Below are 19,282 nucleotides of genomic sequence, written 5' to 3'. Positions count from 1 at the left end.
CATCTCTCCGTCAAGTCCTTTTTTTTTTATTATATGCATTTTAAATTTGGCGACTAAAAAATCAAATGTGGCTCCTAAATTTTTTAGTTTAGGAGCCAATGGCTGCTGGTTATTTTTTTTTGTCTGGAGCACTGGTACAGGGAGTACCTTCTTACCTTGCCTTCTTTTATTTTGGCCTTACACTGTAGGAAGTACCAGTACGGCGTGTTTCTTCTTCCCCTGTACCTCTTATGATCAGCAACGTCCTCGTCCTCTTCATAACGCATGTCCTGGAGCTCTGGAGAGGTTTTCCAGAACATAGTTCTTGAGGAATGTTTGTCAGACAATGTCCCAAAGTTGTCCTCCTCTGGAAGCTCTGGATTATGGCCAGACCCTGCATAGTCAGAAATAGTCCTGAATGGCAGGGAGAACATCCTGTGCTTTACTAGAGTCCGGTAATGAACGACACTAGTCTGTCTGCACACAGGTTGTACTTTTACTAGCCATCCTGATGCCAGAGAGTAGGATGCTGGTAACCTAGAGAGGATCTGCAGCATGCCCATGGTGGCTGACAATCACTGGTCTTCATGCAGCCTAAAAGAATACAAAGAATCCATCTATCAGCAAAGGACTGAACGGTGCGGCACAGGTCAGTGCCCAGGAGCCCACCTCACAGACCAAGCAATGGGATACAGATGCACGGATGAGATACATGTATGTAAAGGAGATCTATGAATATATTCCTTGTCTATGGATGATGGGCACATATAAGATCTGGGAATATATGGGGTCATTTATTAAAAGCAACAGTTTAGACATTGGTCTTAAAGGGGTTATCCAATTTCACAAACAGCCCCCCCATGTGCCGGGCACCTCACAGGTAATATATTTACCCCACACCGCCGACGCTGCTTCTCCCTGTACACGGATGAAAACATCCGGTGTCGGGGGAGCAGCCAATGGCAGGCGAAGACGGGGACGAGCCTCCCTAGCGTCACTCCTCTCATCCATGTACAGGGAGAAGCAGCGGTGGTGGTGGTGTGGGGACCAGAAGCGGCGCAGGGAGCGGAGTAAGTATATTACCTGTGAGGGGCCCGACACATGGGGGGGGGGGGGGGGCTGTTTGTGAAATTGGATAACCCCTTCAATACCCCTTGCTCTGGCTCATGATGCGCCTAAGTTGCACCAGCCTCTACATATTAGGCGCATCCACTGCCGGCCTAAATCTACGCCAGCTCCCTTGCTAGCATAGATTTAGATACCAGGCGTAGAAAATGATAAATGAGATGGGAGTGGGACCACACCACTCCCCCTTTTTTAGACCTGGCGTGACCGGGGATAAGTTGCAGATTCGGCAACAAATACCCTTTGCGACCGAATTTGCGACAGATATACGCTAAAAATTGGCCCCCGTATTCCTTGTCTGTGTGTACATATATAGGATCTAAAAACATACTGTATGCCTTGTGCATGGACCATGTATCCATATATACTGGGTCGGGCTACTGTTCCTTGGGCCCGCCAGAGGAAATTATTCTTGGGGGGACCCAAACCCCCTACCATCAATAAAGTCTAATAGATTGTGACTTACAAAAACAGGCCCTAGTGGCAAGTTATTGGCTCCAAAGGCAACTTCAAATGTTTTTTTTTCCACCCAGATCTTTGGGGCCCAAAATGGTCTATGATAGTGTACACATATATAGGATCTGGATACATATTTGTTGTCTATGATGGTGTACACATATACAGGATCACATATATAGGATACACCTTCCTTGTCTATGATGGTGTACACATATACAGGACCCTTGTCTATGATGGTGTACACATATATAGGACCCTTGTCTATGAGGGTGTACACATATACAGGACCCTTGTCTATGAGGGTGTACACATATACAGGACCCTTGTCTATGAGGGTGTACACATATATAGGACCCTTGTCTATGATGGTGTACACATATATAGGATACACCTTCCTTGTTTATAATGGTGTACACATATATAGGACCCTTGTCTATGATGGTGTACACATATATAGGATACACCTTCCTTGTTTATAATGGTGTACACATATATAGGACCCTTGTCTATGAGGGTGTACACATATATAGGACCCTTGTCTATGATGGTGTACACATATATAGGACCCTTGTCTATGATGGTGTACACATATACAGGACCCTTGTCTATGAGGGTGTACACATATACAGGACCCTTGTCTATGAGGGTGTACACATATACAGGACCCTTGTCTATGAGGGTGTACACATATACAGGACCCTTGTCTATGAGGGTGTACACATATACAGGACCCTTGTCTATGAGGGTGTACACATATACAGGACCCTTGTCTATGAGGGTGTACACATATACAGGACCCTTGTCTATGAGGGTGTACACATATACAGGACCCTTGTCTATGAGGGTGTACACATATACAGGACCCTTGTCTATGATGGTGTACACATATACAGGACCCTTGTCTATGATGGTGTACACATATATAGGACCCTTGTCTATGAGGGTGTACACATATACAGGACCCCTGTCTATGAGGGTGTACACATATACAGGACCCTTGTCTATGATGGTGTACACATATATAGGACCCTTGTCTATGAGGGTGTACACATATACAGGACCCTTGTCTATGAGGGTGTACACATATACAGGACCCTTGTCTATGATGGTGTACACATATATAGGACCCTTGTCTATGAGGGTGTACACATATACAGGACCCTTGTCTATGAGGGTGTACACATATACAGGACCCTTGTCTATGATGGTGTACACATATATAGGACCCTTGTCTATGAGGGTGTACACATATACAGGATCCTTGTCTATGAGGGTGTACACATATACAGGACCCTTGTCTATGATGGTGTACACATATATAGGACCCTTGTCTATGAGGGTGTACACATATACAGGACCCTTGTCTATGAGGGTGTACACATATACAGGACCCTTGTCTATGATGGTGTACACATATATAGGACCCTTGTCTATGAGGGTGTACACATATACAGGACCCTTGTCTATGATGGTGTACACATATATAGGACCCTTGTCTATGAGGGTGTACACATATACAGGACCCTTGTCTATGAGGGTGTACACATATACAGGACCCTTGTCTATGATGGTGTACACATATATAGGACCCTTGTCTATGAGGGTGTACACATATACAGGACCCTTGTCTATGAGGGTGTACACATATACAGGACCCTTGTCTATGAGGGTGTACACATATACAGGACCCTTGTCTATGAGGGTGTACACATATACAGGACCCTTGTCTATGAGGGTGTACACATATACAGGACCCTTGTCTATGAGGGTGTACACATATACAGGACCCTTGTCTATGATGGTGTACACATATACAGGACCCTTGTCTATGATGGTGTACACATATATAGGACCCTTGTCTATGAGGGTGTACACATATACAGGACCCCTGTCTATGAGGGTGTACACATATACAGGACCCTTGTCTATGATGGTGTACACATATATAGGACCCTTGTCTATGAGGGTGTACACATATACAGGACCCTTGTCTATGAGGGTGTACACATATACAGGACCCTTGTCTATGATGGTGTACACATATATAGGACCCTTGTCTATGAGGGTGTACACATATACAGGACCCTTGTCTATGAGGGTGTACACATATACAGGACCCTTGTCTATGATGGTGTACACATATATAGGACCCTTGTCTATGAGGGTGTACACATATACAGGATCCTTGTCTATGAGGGTGTACACATATACAGGACCCTTGTCTATGATGGTGTACACATATATAGGACCCTTGTCTATGAGGGTGTACACATATACAGGACCCTTGTCTATGAGGGTGTACACATATACAGGACCCTTGTCTATGAGGGTGTACACATATACAGGACCCTTGTCTATGAGGGTGTACACATATACAGGACCCTTGTCTATGATGGTGTACACATATATAGGACCCTTGTCTATGAGGGTGTACACATATACAGGACCCTTGTCTATGAGGGTGTACACATATACAGGACCCTTGTCTATGATGGTGTACACATATATAGGACCCTTGTCTATGAGGGTGTACACATATACAGGATCCTTGTCTATGAGGGTGTACACATATACAGGACCCTTGTCTATGATGGTGTACACATATATAGGACCCTTGTCTATGAGGGTGTACACATATACAGGACCCTTGTCTATGAGGGTGTACACATATACAGGACCCTTGTCTATGAGGGTGTACACATATACAGGACCCTTGTCTATGATGGTGTACACATATATAGGACCCTTGTCTATGAGGGTGTACACATATACAGGACCCTTGTCTATGAGGGTGTACACATATACAGGATACGCCTTCCTAGTCTATGAGAATACCGTATAGAAGTAGAGATGCACACGACCCACTGTGTATGGATGTCCTGCAGGTATACACACCAGATGACTTCTTCATAGATGAGCAGCTAACACCATTCACACACATGTGTCCTGGACCTGCAGCCGCTCGCCCACGTTGTGTCCTCCGTCACAGGTCACGTTACCCAGCATGCACCGCCGCGGCTTCCCTCTTCCCACAGTGCCTTGCGGTAGCCCGTTCAGCCGCTGCACGGCGATTATCTGCGGAGACCCTGTCGGGGCTGATGCTGGTTCCCGGTGTGAGGGTAGATCTGCGCTCCGGTCACCATGCAGGAGCTCATCGCTTGTGTGGATCACATTCGCTTCGACCTGGAGCTGGCTGTGGAGCAGCAGCTGGGGGCACAACCTCTGCCCTTCCCGGGCATGGACAGTAAGTGATGAGGGGCCGATGGGGCAGGGCACTCTGTCACCCAGAGCAGCACTCCATGCTCTCTCCTGTGCTGGGGGTCTGCATGCTGTGGACCCCGGTTACACTGTCTGATGCCATCCCTAGCACAGGGTATACTAGACCTAGTTGTCGTTTTTTGAATGCCATCGTGAAAAAAGGGCCCACAAAATAAAACATGTGCCACATGGTAGACTGGGTGACTGTATGGGGCTTAGGCTGTGTTCACACGAGGTTATAGGAGCAGCACAACATTGGGTGGCATATAACCTGGCAGATCAGCCGCACAGTGATGTGGCCTTAGACTCTGGGGACTTCAGTCAGATTGACAAGATCTGTGTGTTTTTCTTGACAAAAAAGAATGATCCTAGAAGTCTGTGCCTCTAAGGGCTCATTCACACGAACGTATGGCCGTGGTGCCCGTATTGAGGTCCTCAACACACGGGCACTGGCCGTGTGAAACCCGGATTGTGGTGCAGACCCATTGACTTGAATGGGTCCGTGATATGTCCTATCTTTTGTGGAGCATAGGCACGAATTGGAAACCCATGGAAGGGCTTCTGATCGGGGCCTCCGCTCTGCAAAAGAAAATCTGTGTCCTATCTTTGTTGTATCTTGTGGATTGCAACCCCATTCAAGTCAATGGGTCCGCATTGCAATACGGGATTCACACGGCCAGTGCCCATGTATTGTGGAGCGCTGTCTGCAGCACGGGTACGGCAACCATATGATCGTGTGAATGAGCCCTAAGGCCCCTCTACATGGCCGACGAGCCGGACAGTTATCTGGAGGAAGCGTTCCTAGGAATGCTCATTTTAAAGGTGCCACCAATCGCCCAATGAACCTGCAAATGGTCATTCATGGGGTGACGGCATCACTGATGGGGACACCAAAATCATGGGTTCTGAGCAGCAGATTGTGCTGTGTAACCGGGAGCAATGAATCTGCATGAGGGCGAGTAATAGATGTAGGGATCACTCAGCCCCATACAATGGAGGCGATCGCTCTGTTCCCGATAATTGCCTAGTCGGTTGGCTCCTGTGAAGGATGATCTGCCTAACCACATTCTCAGGTGCTGGTTCTTGTGGCTGCAGTCAGCTAATAGTTAATAACTTACAGTGTGAACCGTTTCCCCTCCGACCTTTGAGGTCATTCAGAGAAACATGGCTGGTTTCTTGCTTATATCGCTGCATCTCGGCCCTTACCGCTAAACTTCAACCCATTGTTGCGCTTCAAAATTGAAACAGTCGAGTTAGGCCTCACGCACTTCATTACTAGGGTCAAAGCCTGATGCGTCAGTAACTGGGCCACTGCCTTGTCATTCTTCTCAGGTGACAACTGGGTGTTCTCATTCCGCAAGGTCAGCGGGAATAGGAGGGATAACTGGGGGCCGCACAATGCAGAGACTGGAGCACGTCTTCAGTTCCTTCTGCTAAGGTTGGGTGCACAAAACGTTTGAGTCATATGTTTAACATACACAAAAAAACGTATACGTTAACGGATGCCGTACTCTGGCATCCATCACCATAGAGTCCCATTGTTAAAAAAAAATGTTCATGTATACTTCTTTTTTTTTTTTTTTTATAATGGAATTCTATGGAGACGGATGGCATCTGTCTGAGGCATCCGTCAACGCATACGTTTTTTGTGTTTGTTAAACATATGACAAAAACGTGATGCGAATCCACCGTTAGTGTTTCTGATATTGAAGTGCTGGATTATCAGATGCCGGATGATGGGAATATCACTGTTTATGAAATTGAATGGTGGAAAAAGTACATTTTTTCCAGTTTGTGCACACATTTATATTGACTGTTTTGTTTGTTTTTCTAGAATCCGGGGCAGCTGTTTGCGAATTCTTTTTGAAGTCCGCCTGCAGCAAAGGTCAGGAGCGTTTGTCTTACCAGTCCCATACGCAGACATGCAGTGTGATGTTTATGCTGTTAACCCCTGAAGGACCCTGCCATTTTTACCCTAAAGGGAACCTGTCACCTCCAACAAACATCCCAAGCCGGCAGCAGTACCTGAGTAGCGAGCAGCATGTTTGTAACGATCATTTTCTTCCTTCAGGCAGATGAAGCAAAAGCTGTAAAAACGTTCTTTAATCCCCTGCCGACGCGCTTCTCTAGTCGGGCTGGAAGTCATGGAGGCAGCGGCCTCCTTGCTTCAAGTCACGGTAACCACGCCCCCTTCCCTGTGATTGACCGCTTATGCACGGCAGTTTGGCTGGCTTTGCCGAACTGCCGACTGTCAGTCACAGCGAAGGGGGCGTGGTTACCGTGACTTGAAGCAAGCAGGCCGCTGCCGCCGTGACTTCCAGCCCGACTAGAGAAGCGCGCCGAAAATCTGGAGATACCGAAGCCTATACCGGGAGAATGGAGTGGCGCCCAGGGATAATAGTAAGTGCAGGGGGATCCCTGGGCGCCGCTCTCCATGTCTGTATACTTAGTTTACATTTTTTATTCTAGTGAAAGGTCCTCTTTAAACTTTTAAGAACATTTCCAAACCCCAATTTTTTTCATGACCAGTTCAGTTATGAAGTCACTTTCTGGGGCTTACATATTAGAAACCACCCATAAATCACCCCATTTTAAAAACTACACCCCTCAAGCTATTCAAAACTGATTTTACAAACTTTGTTAACCCTTTAGGTGCCCCACGAGAATTAAATGGGAATGACATTTGAAAATTTCAATTTTTTTTTTAGCAGATTTTTAATTTCAATTTTTCTGCAACATATCAAGGGTTAACAGCCAAGCAAAACTAAAAATCTATTACCCTGAATCTGGAGTTTACAGAAACACCCCATGTGTGCTCACAGCAGCCTTCAGAGTGGAAGGAGCACCTTATGGCTTTTGGAGAGCGGATTTAGCTGGAATGGTAATTAGGAGTTATGTCGCATATGAAAAGTCAAAAAAGTCACCCTATTCCGGAAACTACACCCCTCAAGGTGTGTAGTGAGCACTTTGACCCATCAGGCGTTTCACAGAATTAGGAACAGCTTGGCTGTGAAAATGAAAAATTTAAATTTTCTCCAGAAAAAGTTGCTTTACACCCACATTTTACACTTTCACAAGGGAAAACAGAACAAAGTGCACCCCACATTTTGTTCCCCATTTCCCCTCAAATACGCCAACACCCCATATGTGCTCAAAAAATGATGTATGGTCGCACGGCATGCTTCAGAGTGGAAGGAGCACCATATGGCTCCTTTTGGGCAGACTAGATGGGCCAAATGGTTCTTATCTGCCGACACATTCTATGGCGGTTAGGAGAGAGGATTTAGCTGGAATGGTAATTGGGAGCTATGTCGCATATGATGACACCCTAGAGTGGAAACCCCCAAAAAGTTACCCCATTCTGAAAACTACACCCCTCAAGGAATATTTCAAGTTGTGTAGTGAGCACTTCGAAAAAAGCCGAGCGCTGGCTCAGCTCTTTCCGTCTGCCCCATAGAAATGAATGGGAGCAGGGGCCACGCATGCGCGGTGCGCTCCCATTCACTTGTATGGGAGCAGCGCTTGGTGGTGGAGGGAACCCGGGGTCCTCCAGCCACAGCTCTCCCCGCTCTGTTCTCCTTGTAGGTGTGGGACCCACGTAAAGTCTTCCTGATAAAACGAGCCACTGCACGTCTTGTGCAGTGGCTCGTTTTTTCAGGAAGAATTGACGTTTTTATTGGTACCATTTTTGGGTACATATGATTTTTTGATCATTCATTATTACACTTTATGGGCAAGGTGACCAAAAAATTGGTTGTTTTAGCACAGTTTTTATTTATTTATTTTTACAGCGTTCACCTGAGGGGTTAGGTCATGTGACATTTTTATAGAGTAGATCGTTACGGACGTGGTAATACCTAATATTTGTACTTTTTCTTATTTATTTAAGTTTATTGTCAGAAAACTATGGCGTTCAGAAAATGGAGACACAAAAACATAATTTGTTTTTCAAAAATGCTTTATTATGTAAAACTGAAACAAAGAAAGTAGACATATTTGTTATTATTGCGTCCGTAACAACCTGCTCTATAAAAATAGCACATGATTTACCCTGTCAGATAAATGTTGTAAAAAATAAACAGTGCCAAAACAGCCAATTTTTTTGGTTACCCTGCCTCACAAAAAACGTAATATAGAGCAATTAAAAATCATATGTACTCCAAAATAGTACCAATAAAACTGGCACCTTATCCCCTAGTTTCCAAAATGGGGTCACTTTTGGGGAGTTTCTACTGTAAGGGTACTTTCACACTTACGGCAGAGTGATCTGGCAAGCCGGTGTCATCCGGCAAAACGGATCCAGCATGTTTTTATTTCTTTTCCTTTTCTTTTTTTTTTTTTTGGTCTGCGCATGCGCAGACCGGAAGGACGGAGACGGCATTCCGGTATTTTGAATGCCGATCCGGCACTAATACATTCCTAAGGAAAAAAAATCCGGATCCGGCTTTCAGGCAAGTCTTCAGTTTTTTTGGCCGGAGATAAAACCGTAGCATGCTGTGGTTTTATCTTTTGCCTGATCAGTCAAAAAGACTGAACTGAAGACATCCTGAACGGATTACTCTCCATTCAGAATGCATGGGGATATAACTGATCAGTTATTTTCCGGCATTGAGCCCTTTTGACGGAACTCAGTGCCGGAAAAGAAAAGCCCTATGAAAGTACCCTAAGGGTGCATCAGGGGGGCTTTAAGTGGGACATGGTGTCTTTAAAACCAGTTCAGCAAAATCTACCTTCCAAAAACCATACGGCACTCCTTTTCTTCTGCGCCCTGCCATGTGCCCTTACATCAGTTTATGTCCACATGTGGGGTGTTTCTGTAAACCGCAGAATCAGGGTAATAAATATTGAGTTTTGTTTGGCTGTTAACCCTCGATGTGTTAAAGAAAAAAAATTGATTAAAATGGAAAATCTGCCAAAAAAGTGAAATTTAGAAATTTCATCTCCATTTTCCTTTAATTTTTGTGGAATACCTAAAGGGTTAACAAAGTTTGTAAAATCCGTTTTCAGTAGCTTGAGGGGTGTAGTTTCTACAATGGGGTCATTTATCGGGGTATCCACTATGTAAGCCCCACAGTGACTTCAGACCTGAACTGGTCCTTTAAAAAGTGGGTTTTGGAAATTTTCTTAAAAATTTAAAGAATTGCTTCCAAAATTCTAAGCCTTCTAACGTCGTAAAAAAATAAAATGACATTTACAAAATGATGCCAACATAAAGTAGACATATGGGGAATGTTAAAGAGGACCTTTCACTTGTCCTGTGGGCGTCTCCTTCTCCTAGGCTGTAGCGCTGGCCAATCACAGCGCACAGCTCACAGCCTGGGAGGTTTTTTTCTCTCAGGCTGTGAGCTGTGCGCTGCGATTGGCCAGCGCTGCAGCCTAGGAGAAGGAGACGCCCACAGGACAAGGGAAGATCCGCCTACTATAACTTAAGGAGCAAAGGTACCGGAGGGCATAACGGGAGAACGGAGCGGCGCCCGGGGATAATAGTAAGTGCAGTGAGATCCCCGGGCGCCGCTCTACATGGCAGCATACTTAGTTCACATAGTTTTTACAAGTGAAAGGTCCTCTTTAAGTAATAAATATTTTATGAGGTATCACTTTCTATTTTTAAAGCAGAGAAATGTAAATTTAGAAAATTGCTAATTTTTGGTAAATTTGGGATTATTTTATAAATAAAGGTGAAATATATCAACTCAAATTTACCACTGTCATGAAGTACAATGTGTCACGAGAAAACAATCTCAGAATGGCTTGGATAAGTAAAAGCGTTCCAAAGTTATTACCACATAAAGTGACGCGTGTCAGATTTGCAAAATTAGGCCTAGTCAGGAAGGGGGCAAATGGCCCGGATGTGAAGTGGTTAAGGAGGACCTGTCAGCACAAAATGCAGTGCAATATGCAGGCAGCATGTTATAGAGCAGGAGGAGCTGAGCAGAATGATATACAGTTTTGTGAGAAAATATTCAGTAAAACGTGTAATTTATGTATTTAAATCTCTCCTCTTTCTGATTTTCATTGTACACGGGGAGGTGTTATCAGTGATTCATAGCATTCTCTGTGTAAGGGTTCATACACACAAACGTATTTTCTTTCCATGTCCGTTCTGGGGGTTTTTGCGGACCGTATGCGGAACCATTCATTTCAATGGGTCCGCAGAAAAACTGAAGTTACTCCATGTCCATTCCATTTCCGTATGTCCGTATTTCCGTTCGACAAAAAAATAGAACATGTCCTATTATTGTGCGCATTATGGACAAGGATAGGACTGTTCTATTAGGGGCCAGCTGTTCCGTTCCGCAAAATACAGAATGCACAAAGATGTCATCTGTATTTTTTGTGGACCTCAAAATATATACGGTCGTGTGCATGAGCCCTAACTGTGTATACAGAGATAGCTGTCAGTCACTGATATCTGTACACAGGGGAGGTGTTATCAGTGATTGACAGCATTCTCTGTGTAAGGGCTGTTTCATGTGTCATCCGCAGCATGAATGACAGCCAAGCCCCGCACTGGACAGCAGAGACAGAGCAGTAACATCATTGATAATGCTCCGTGCCTCTCTGTGATCTTTTTACTACAAATTTACAGTGAGATAAAGTTGTCACCGTGATTTTGTAGTAAAAAGATCAGAGAGGCACGGAGCATTATCAATCATGTCTCTGTTGTCATTCACGCTGCGGATGAAACGCACTGCATCCGTTCGTGTGAAACAGCCCTAATCGTGTATACAGATATGGCCGTCAGTCACTGATATCTGTACACAGAGGAAGTGTTACCAGTGATTGGTAGTATTCCCTGTGTAACTGTGTACAGAGATAGCTGTCAGTCACTAATCATACCTCCCCGTGTATAACTGAAGTCAGAAATAGCAGAGAGATAAATGTAAAAATAATCTTTTCCCAAAAAACTACCGTATACACTGTATTAATCTGCGCAGCATCTCCTGCTCTATAACATGCCGTCTCCAGATTACACTGCATTTCATGGTGAAAAGTCCTCTTTAAAGGTGTTATCCGGGGGAAGGAAGGAGGAGGGGGGGGGGGGGGAAAGCTTCCAGTCCCTTCACTGCATTGTTAGCAATAGTTTTATAACATTTTTTATCATATTTCCTGCGTACATTATCTCCTACATGACCCCACTCTGCGATCTATTGCTCTCCCCAACTTCCGGGTAAGGCTACTTTCACACTAGCGTTCGGAGCGGATCCGTCTGATGTTTCATCAGACGGATCCGCTCCTATAATGCAGACGTTTGCATCCGTTCAGAACGGATCCGTCTGCATTAAAACTTAGAAAATTTTCTAAGTATGAAAGTAGCCTGAGCGGATCCGTTCAGACTTTACATTGTAAGTCAATGGGGAACGGATCCGCTTGAAGATTGAGCCATATAGTGTCATCTTCAAGCGGATCCGTCCCCATTGACTTACATTGTAAGTCTGGACGGATCCGCTCGCCTCCGCACGGCCAGGCGGACACCCGAACGCTGCAAGCAGCGTTCAGGTGTCCGCTCACTGAGCGGAGGCTGAACGCTGGCAGGCGGATGCATTCTCAGTGGATCCGCCTCCACTGAGAATGCATTGGGGCCAGACGGATGCGTTCGGGGCCGCTCGTGAGCCCCTTCAAACGGAGCGCACGAGCGGACACCCGAACGCTAGTGTGAAAGTAGCCTTAGAGGTAGGACTTTTTGGTCTTCCCAGCACCCCCTGCCTCCCCCACACGACTGCTTTGGTTCCAGCTACTGAAGCAAGATCCTGAGTGTGGCTGCTCCAGCATAGAGAAGAAGCATGGTCACTTCAGGAGTCATAAGGGCTCAGTGTGTAGTGGCAGGAAATATATAGAAGCGGTCCCGGGATAACCTAATCGTCGTAAATACAATACTAGTTTATATTTTCCTTGTCATTATACTGTGTGGCTTAAGATTCTTTTGATTTGATTTTAGGGGGCATGTGCCCTTTTCGTCATATTAGTGGGGAGAAGACTGTGGTCTGTAAGCACTGGTTACGAGGGCTTTGTAAGAAAGGGGACCAGTGTGAGTTCCTGCATGAATATGACATGACCAAAATGCCAGAGTGCTACTTCTACTCAAAGTTTGGTGAGTTCTTTTATTCTTTACAATGGTTTGCTATATGAGGGGTGAATTTTCCTGCAGCAGATTTAATTAATTTGCAACCATTTCTGCAACTGAAAATGTTGATAGAAGTGTCCCATTAAAAGTATAGGCTTTTTAGATTTACATTGTATGTCGCCTTTGCCCTTTTTGTAGGCGAGTGCAGTAACAAGGAGTGCCCATTTTTACATATTGACCCAGAATCCAAGATAAAGGACTGTCCTTGGTATGATAGAGGCTTCTGTAAACATGGTAAGGTATATAAATCATAGAAATCTGATAACCTGGAGCCTGCCACAGATGTAGATGTCTGAAAGCTTTGCTTTTCTTGTAGGTCCCCTATGCAGGCATCGGCATACACGTAGAGTCATTTGTGTCAACTATCTAGTTGGATTTTGTCCTGAAGGCCCGAACTGTAAATTCATGCAGTGAGTATCATCTCAGTGTCCTGTATTCTGCTCTCCACTATCAAGGGATGTTCACACTTTGGGTAGAAAGCTTTTATCTGCAGCTTACAATTCAACAGACCTTAAAACCAAAGCGATTGAGGGTTTCCTGCAACATATACAGGGCTGTGGAGTCGGTAGATAAATGCATCGACTCCACAGCCCTGAATATATATATATATATGGAGAGATAAATGGGATAGACGGCTCTACTATTCAAGCAAATGGTAGAGGTGCAGAGACTGCTAAGCCTGACTCACCCAGTCAGAAGAGTAAAATTAAGAAATGGAAAGATAAGCAGGCACACTCTTATTTGGGTCAATCTATTTTGATTTATTTATAGAGTCTTTTTTAATAGAAAATTATACACTGCTCAAAAAAATAAAGGGAACACTTAAACAACACAATGTAACTCCAAGTCAATCACACTTCTGTGAAATCAAACTGTCCACTTAGGAAGCAACACTGAGTGACAATCAATTTCACATGCTGTTGTGCAAATGGGATAGACAACAGGTGGAAATTATAGGCAATTAGCAAGACACCCCCAATAAAGGAGTGGTTCTGCAGGTGGTAACCACAGACCACTTCTCAGTTCCTATGCTTCTTGGCTGATGTTTTGGTCACTTTTGAATGCTGGCGGTGCTTTCACTCTAGTGGTAGCATGAGACGGAGTCTACAACCCACACAAGTGGCTCAGGTAGTGCAGCTTTTCCAGGATGGCACATCAATGCGAGCTGTGGCAAGAAGGTTTTCTGTGTCTGTCAGCGTAGTGTCCAGAGCATGGAGGCGCTACCAGGAGACAGGCCAGTACATCAGGAGACATGGAGGAGGCCGTAGGAGGGCAACAACCCAGCAGCAGGACCACTACCTCCGCCTTTGTGCAAGGAGGAACACTGCCAGAGCTCTGCAAAATGACCTCCAGCAGGCCACAAATGTGCATGTGTCTGCTCAAACGGTCAGAAACAGACTCCATGAGGGTGATATGAGGGCCTGATTTCCACAGGTGGGGGTTGTGCTTACAGCCCAACACCGTGCAGGACGTTTGGCATTTGCCAGAGAACACCAAGATTGGCAAATTCGCTACTGGCGCCCTGTGCTCTTCACAGATGAAAGCAGGTTCACACTGAGCACATGTGACAGAGTCTGGAGACGCCGTGGAGAACATTCTGCTGCCTGCAACATCCTCCAGCATGACCGGTTTGGCATTGGGTCAGTAATGGTGTGAGGTGGCATTTCTTTGGAGGGCCGCACAGCCCTCCATGTGCTTGCCAGAGGTAGCCTGACTGCCATTAGGTACCGAGATGAGATCCTCAGACCCCTTGTGAGACCATATGTTGGTGCGGTTGGCCCTGGGTTCCTCCTAATGCAAGACAATGCTAGACCTCATGTGGCTGGAGTGTGTTAGCAGTTCCTGCAAGACGAAGGCATTGATGCTATGGACTGGCCCGCCCGTTCCCCAGACCTGAATCCAATTGAGCACATCTGGGACATCATGTCTCGCTCTATCCACCAACGTCACGTTGCACCACAGACTGTCCAGGAGTTGGCAGATGCTTTAGTCCAGGTCTGGGAGGAGATCCCTCAGGAGACCGTCCGCCACCTCATCAGGAGCATGCACAGGCGTTGTAGGGAGGTCATACAGGCACGTGGAGGCCACACACACTACTGAGCCTCACTACTGAGCCTCATTTTGACTTGTTTTAAGGACATTACATCAAAGTTGGATCAGCCTGTAGTGTGTTTTTCCACTTTAATTTTGAGTGTGACTCCAAATCCAGACCTCCATGGGTTAAAAAATGTGATTTCCATTTTTTTAATTTTTGTGATTTTGTTGTCAGCACATTCAACTATGTAAAGAACAAAGTATTTCAGAAAAATATTTTATTAATTCAGATCTAGGATGTTATTTTTGTGTTCCCTTTATTTTTTTGAGCAGTGTATATTAAAATATAAAATGAGTGCTAGTAGTAAAAGTCATAGGATCAATGGTTCAAGGTTATGAGTCTATGAAAAAATGTCCTTTTTGATGAATAATAAAAATGTAGAAAATTAAAAAAAAATAAAATAAATTGTAATAGATGGGTGATCGCCACTGAATAGAGGATAATTAATCGCCACTGGATAGAGGATAAATGATGCCTCTATTTGTGGAATAGTCTTTCATAAGTCAATAGTGATATACATTGGAAATCTTTAAATCAAGACTTCAAGGTATGTGACAATATGTCTGTGGAACAAATCGCTGTATTCTTTGTACAATGCTGTGGGAAGAAGGGATGCTCTGTGCCTGAGTGCGGCGTCCCGCACTGTGTCTGGCTAGAGGTCACTTACCCTTCACCCGGTGCTGTTGTATCAGGTCCTCCAATGACGGTCGGCTGTTCCTGGGAGAGTGTCTGGAGTCCAGCGCAGTTTGGAGAAGTCGTCAGCGTGCCTCGTGTTGCCTGGGACGTGTGGTTCGCGCGTCTGGAGTATGACGCGGGCGGTCACGTGATCGCGATCTTCTCAATGTTTTTCAGAGCGATCCTTTTGCTCTAGTCAGAATGATGCGCTGTAATTAGTGTTCTAACAATCCGCGGCTTCTTATCTAGAACACTAATTACAGCGCATCATTCTGACTAGAGCAAAAGGATCGCTCTGAAAAACATTGAGAAGATCGCGATCACGTGACCGCCCGCGTCATACTCCAGACGCGCGAACCACACGTCCCAGGCAACACGAGGCACGCTGACGACTTCTCCAAACTGCGCTGGACTCCAGACAATCTCCCAGGAACAGCCGACCGTCATTGGAGGACCTGATACAACAGCGCCGGGTGAAGGGTAAGTGACCTCTAGCCAGACACAGTGCGGGACGCCGCACTCAGGCACAGAGCATCCCTTCTTCCCACAGCATTGTACAAAGAATACAGCGATTTGTTCCACAGACATATTGTCACATACCTTGAAGTCTTGATTTAAAGATTTCCAATGTGTATCGCTATTGACTTATGAAAGACTATTCCACAAATAGAGGCATCATTTATCCTCTATCCAGTGGCGATTAATTATCCTCTATTCAGTGGCGATCACCCATCTATTACAATTTATTTATATTTTTTCTACATTTTTATTATTCATCAAAAAGGACATTTTTTCATAGACTCATAACCTTGAACCATTGATCCTAAGACTTTTACTACTAGCACTCATCTTATATTTTAATATATAATTTTCTATTAAAAAAGACTCCACAACTACAACAATTTTTTAATATTATAAATAAATCAAAATAGATTGACCGAAATAAGAGTGTGCCTGCTTATCCTTCCATTTCTTAATATACATATATATGTAAGATAAAGCACAGAGAAGACTGCTGCCTATAGTAATACTGATAGTTCTGTCTCCTCAGCCATGCTTATGATATTTTATGGGATTTAATTGACCACTAAAGTGGTTTTCTGGAATTATAACAACATTTTATCTCCCAGAATCAGGCCCACTCTGGCACATGGGTTCTGTTCACTGGCTGAGCATTTTTCTTTTCTTGTCCAGCGTTTATGGGCATCATTGATAATCTTTAAGCATTTGGCAATTACAGTAAAATTTCTTTAATTTGGCAGTGACTGAACCTGCAGGGTGTTAAATTGGATTACTGAATGGCCCTGAAATTGCCCCAGAGTTTAAAGGCTATGGACACCTTTGGGGACTATTTTGTATCATAGCATTCTGTTCATTTTGGGCTAAAATATATATATATAATTATTTTTATTTTTTTCCCTTCTACAGCATTAAATTCCTATAAGTTTGATAAAAATGTAGCTATAAAGAGTGTTTATGAGCTGTCAGGAGTTCAGAGATAAGGGCTACAAATCAAGCCATCAGAGCAGCTCCCTGATGGATTTCGAGAGCAATAGTCTGCAGATGCACTAAAACTGAAAGCTATAAACACTGTTGAAATGCAGACCAATTGAAAGAAATTTTTAGCCCCAAAGGAGTAAAATGCAATGATAAAAAGATTGCCAGCAAAGATGTCCATAGCCTTTTTAATACATTAAAATAACTGCACTAAATGTTATATAGAAACAAAGTTTACTCACCTGCTAATTCCGCTCCTGCTCCAGCACTGACATATTGGGGGTCCTCATCAGTCCCTCTTTGTGTATTCCTGGTGTGGAGACATGCTGTACATCCTCAGTCATGTGTCATCCATGCTGACATTGTGGTTGGGCTGCAGCGGCCAGATGGATCCATTGCATGTTACTTCTCCAGGAACATGGACAAAGAGCAGTGGTAACCACTGGAAGAGCCAGGGATTAAACAGGAGAGTAATGTTGTATTTTCTAAGGTTCTTGCAGTGTGGAATTAATTCTGGTTAATTTTGCAGCCCCCGATTTGAATTGCCTATGGGTGCTACTGAACAACCTCCTCTACCTCAACAGACCCAGAACCAGCAAAAGGTAATTAGCTTTGTAATGAGAATTTGGTGTAAATGTGAAGTGGCATGCCATTGGCTGACATGATGTATTAATAATGGCACTTGCTGTGGTCTGTGAAATGACTTTTTCTTTTATGCCTGCAGCAAAATAACAGCCAGTCGTCACAGAGATCGTCCTCCCTCATCCAGTTAACAAGCCAGAGTTCACCTTTAGGCCAGCAACGGTCTCCACAGACTATCGGTGTCATGCAATCACAAAACAATAATATAGGAAATCGGGGGCCCCGACCACTCGAACAGGTCACCTGTTATAAGGTAAGCTGTTATGTGCATGATGTGTTCCTACTAGGCCTATACTCTGTATTGTGCTTAATACTGCACAGCTTAGATGAGAACGTTAGTGCATAGGAGCTCTGCTCATTAAATACAATGGTTTCCAGACCCCTATAGTAGTGACAGGTCTGCACTAATCGCCACAGCCCTTCCTGGTGTACCTATCCTATTCCTTCCACAGCTAATGATGGTACCCGCCACCCCTTCCTTCCTTAATAGGGGGACATCGTGGGAGTCAACCAAGCCTGTCCCTCCCATGTACTCGACTAAAATTTCATATGCCTGATGGGTCTAATTAAAGGGGTTGTCCAGCCTAGGAGCCGACTACCCCAAATGGTTCTCACCTGTGCTCCATTAGAAAAACAAAAAAAAAGTCATGTGTCCTTGGTCCTACTGTGCCGCTGCTGCCCTATTCCCCGCAGGATCGGGAAATGGCTTAGTCCTGTGACCGCTGCAGCCATTCATGAGCTTCAGCTGTAACGTGCTTGAACACCATGTCATGACAACATGCTGTTCAAGCAGAGGTGACATCTGAGGCCTGTGATTGGCTGCAGCGATCACAGAACTAAGCCACTTCCTAATCCTGGGGGCAGGGACCGACTGGGAACTTGAAATGGGGTGAAAAATATAAAATTGGCCCTGTGTTGTAGGCAGGTCCATATTTTTGGTTCCGATCCTAATCATTGTATGATGTCTCCTGACATACAAAAACATGGCACACGTCAGCTCAACATGGCTTTTACCACATGGGACCGTTTTCTGACACTTCTGGCCTCTTTACTGTTCTAAGAATGCTATTAATGTTCTACATTTTGTCTGCAGTGCGGTGAGAAGGGACATTATGCCAACAGATGTACAAAGGGTCATTTGGCATTCCTGAGCGGACAGTGACTGAAGCCCTACGTGTGTGGAGGATCCGGTGAAATGAAAGACGTTTTTTGGTGGAGAAATGAAAGGACACTGGGCTTTATTTTTTATATATATAATTTTAACTTTTTCAAATGTCAGGTTTCTTCGCTTCTGTAAATAACTGGGCAAACTTAAAATTTTGTTTGCCATTTCTAAAGAAACATTTCCCTTGTTTCAGTCACTTCCCAAAATTATATTTTGGCAATTAATTTTTTTTAATAAAAAGTGTACATTTATTTGTACTGTT

General features: G+C 44.5%; 2 protein-coding genes across 5 annotated transcripts in view; one reads left to right on the top strand and one right to left on the bottom strand.

Moving 5' to 3' along the window:
* Window positions 1–4,582, bottom strand: part of PTCD1 (pentatricopeptide repeat domain 1) — a 23,739-nt gene extending 19,157 nt beyond the window's left edge. Inside the window, exons 1-3 of one of the 4 annotated variants that reach the window (XM_040439436.1) lie at window positions 4,542–4,582; window positions 4,444–4,509; window positions 156–586 (exon numbers count right to left, since the gene is read on the bottom strand). In XM_040439436.1, coding sequence (XP_040295370.1) covers window positions 156–542 — 387 coding nt within the window. In that variant the 5' untranslated portion in view covers window positions 543–586; window positions 4,444–4,509; window positions 4,542–4,582. Of the gene's footprint in view, window positions 1–155; window positions 587–4,398 lie in introns of all 4 variants that reach the window. The other 3 variants (XM_040439435.1, XM_040439438.1, XM_040439437.1) reach the window with 3 other exon arrangements.
* CPSF4 (cleavage and polyadenylation specific factor 4) lies at window positions 4,577–19,282 on the top strand. Its single transcript, XM_040439439.1, has 8 exons — window positions 4,577–4,807; window positions 6,656–6,706; window positions 12,761–12,913; window positions 13,085–13,180; window positions 13,263–13,356; window positions 17,743–17,815; window positions 17,938–18,108; window positions 18,949–19,282. Exons 1-8 carry the CDS (start codon window positions 4,705–4,707, stop codon window positions 19,015–19,017), a joined length of 810 nt encoding a protein of 269 aa, XP_040295373.1. The 5' UTR covers window positions 4,577–4,704; the 3' UTR covers window positions 19,018–19,282.

The sequence above is a fragment of the Bufo bufo genome, chromosome 7 (genome assembly GCF_905171765.1).
Source record: "Bufo bufo chromosome 7, aBufBuf1.1, whole genome shotgun sequence".
In the NCBI taxonomy this organism is placed as follows: domain Eukaryota; kingdom Metazoa; phylum Chordata; class Amphibia; order Anura; family Bufonidae; genus Bufo; species Bufo bufo.
The sequence above is the reverse complement of the archived record's forward strand: the minus strand, read 5'-3'. Positions and strand labels throughout refer to the sequence as shown.

Coding starts and splice junctions, on each gene's coding strand:
- CPSF4 (XM_040439439.1), top strand. CDS start 4,705: ATGCAGGAGCTCATCGCTTGTGTGGATCACATTCGCTTCGACCTGGAG. Junction 12,914..13,084: donor CTACTTCTACTCAAAGTTTG/GTGAGTTCTTTT, acceptor CCCTTTTTGTAG/GCGAGTGCAGTAACAAGGAG. Junction 18,109..18,948: donor AACAGGTCACCTGTTATAAG/GTAAGCTGTTAT, acceptor TTTTGTCTGCAG/TGCGGTGAGAAGGGACATTA.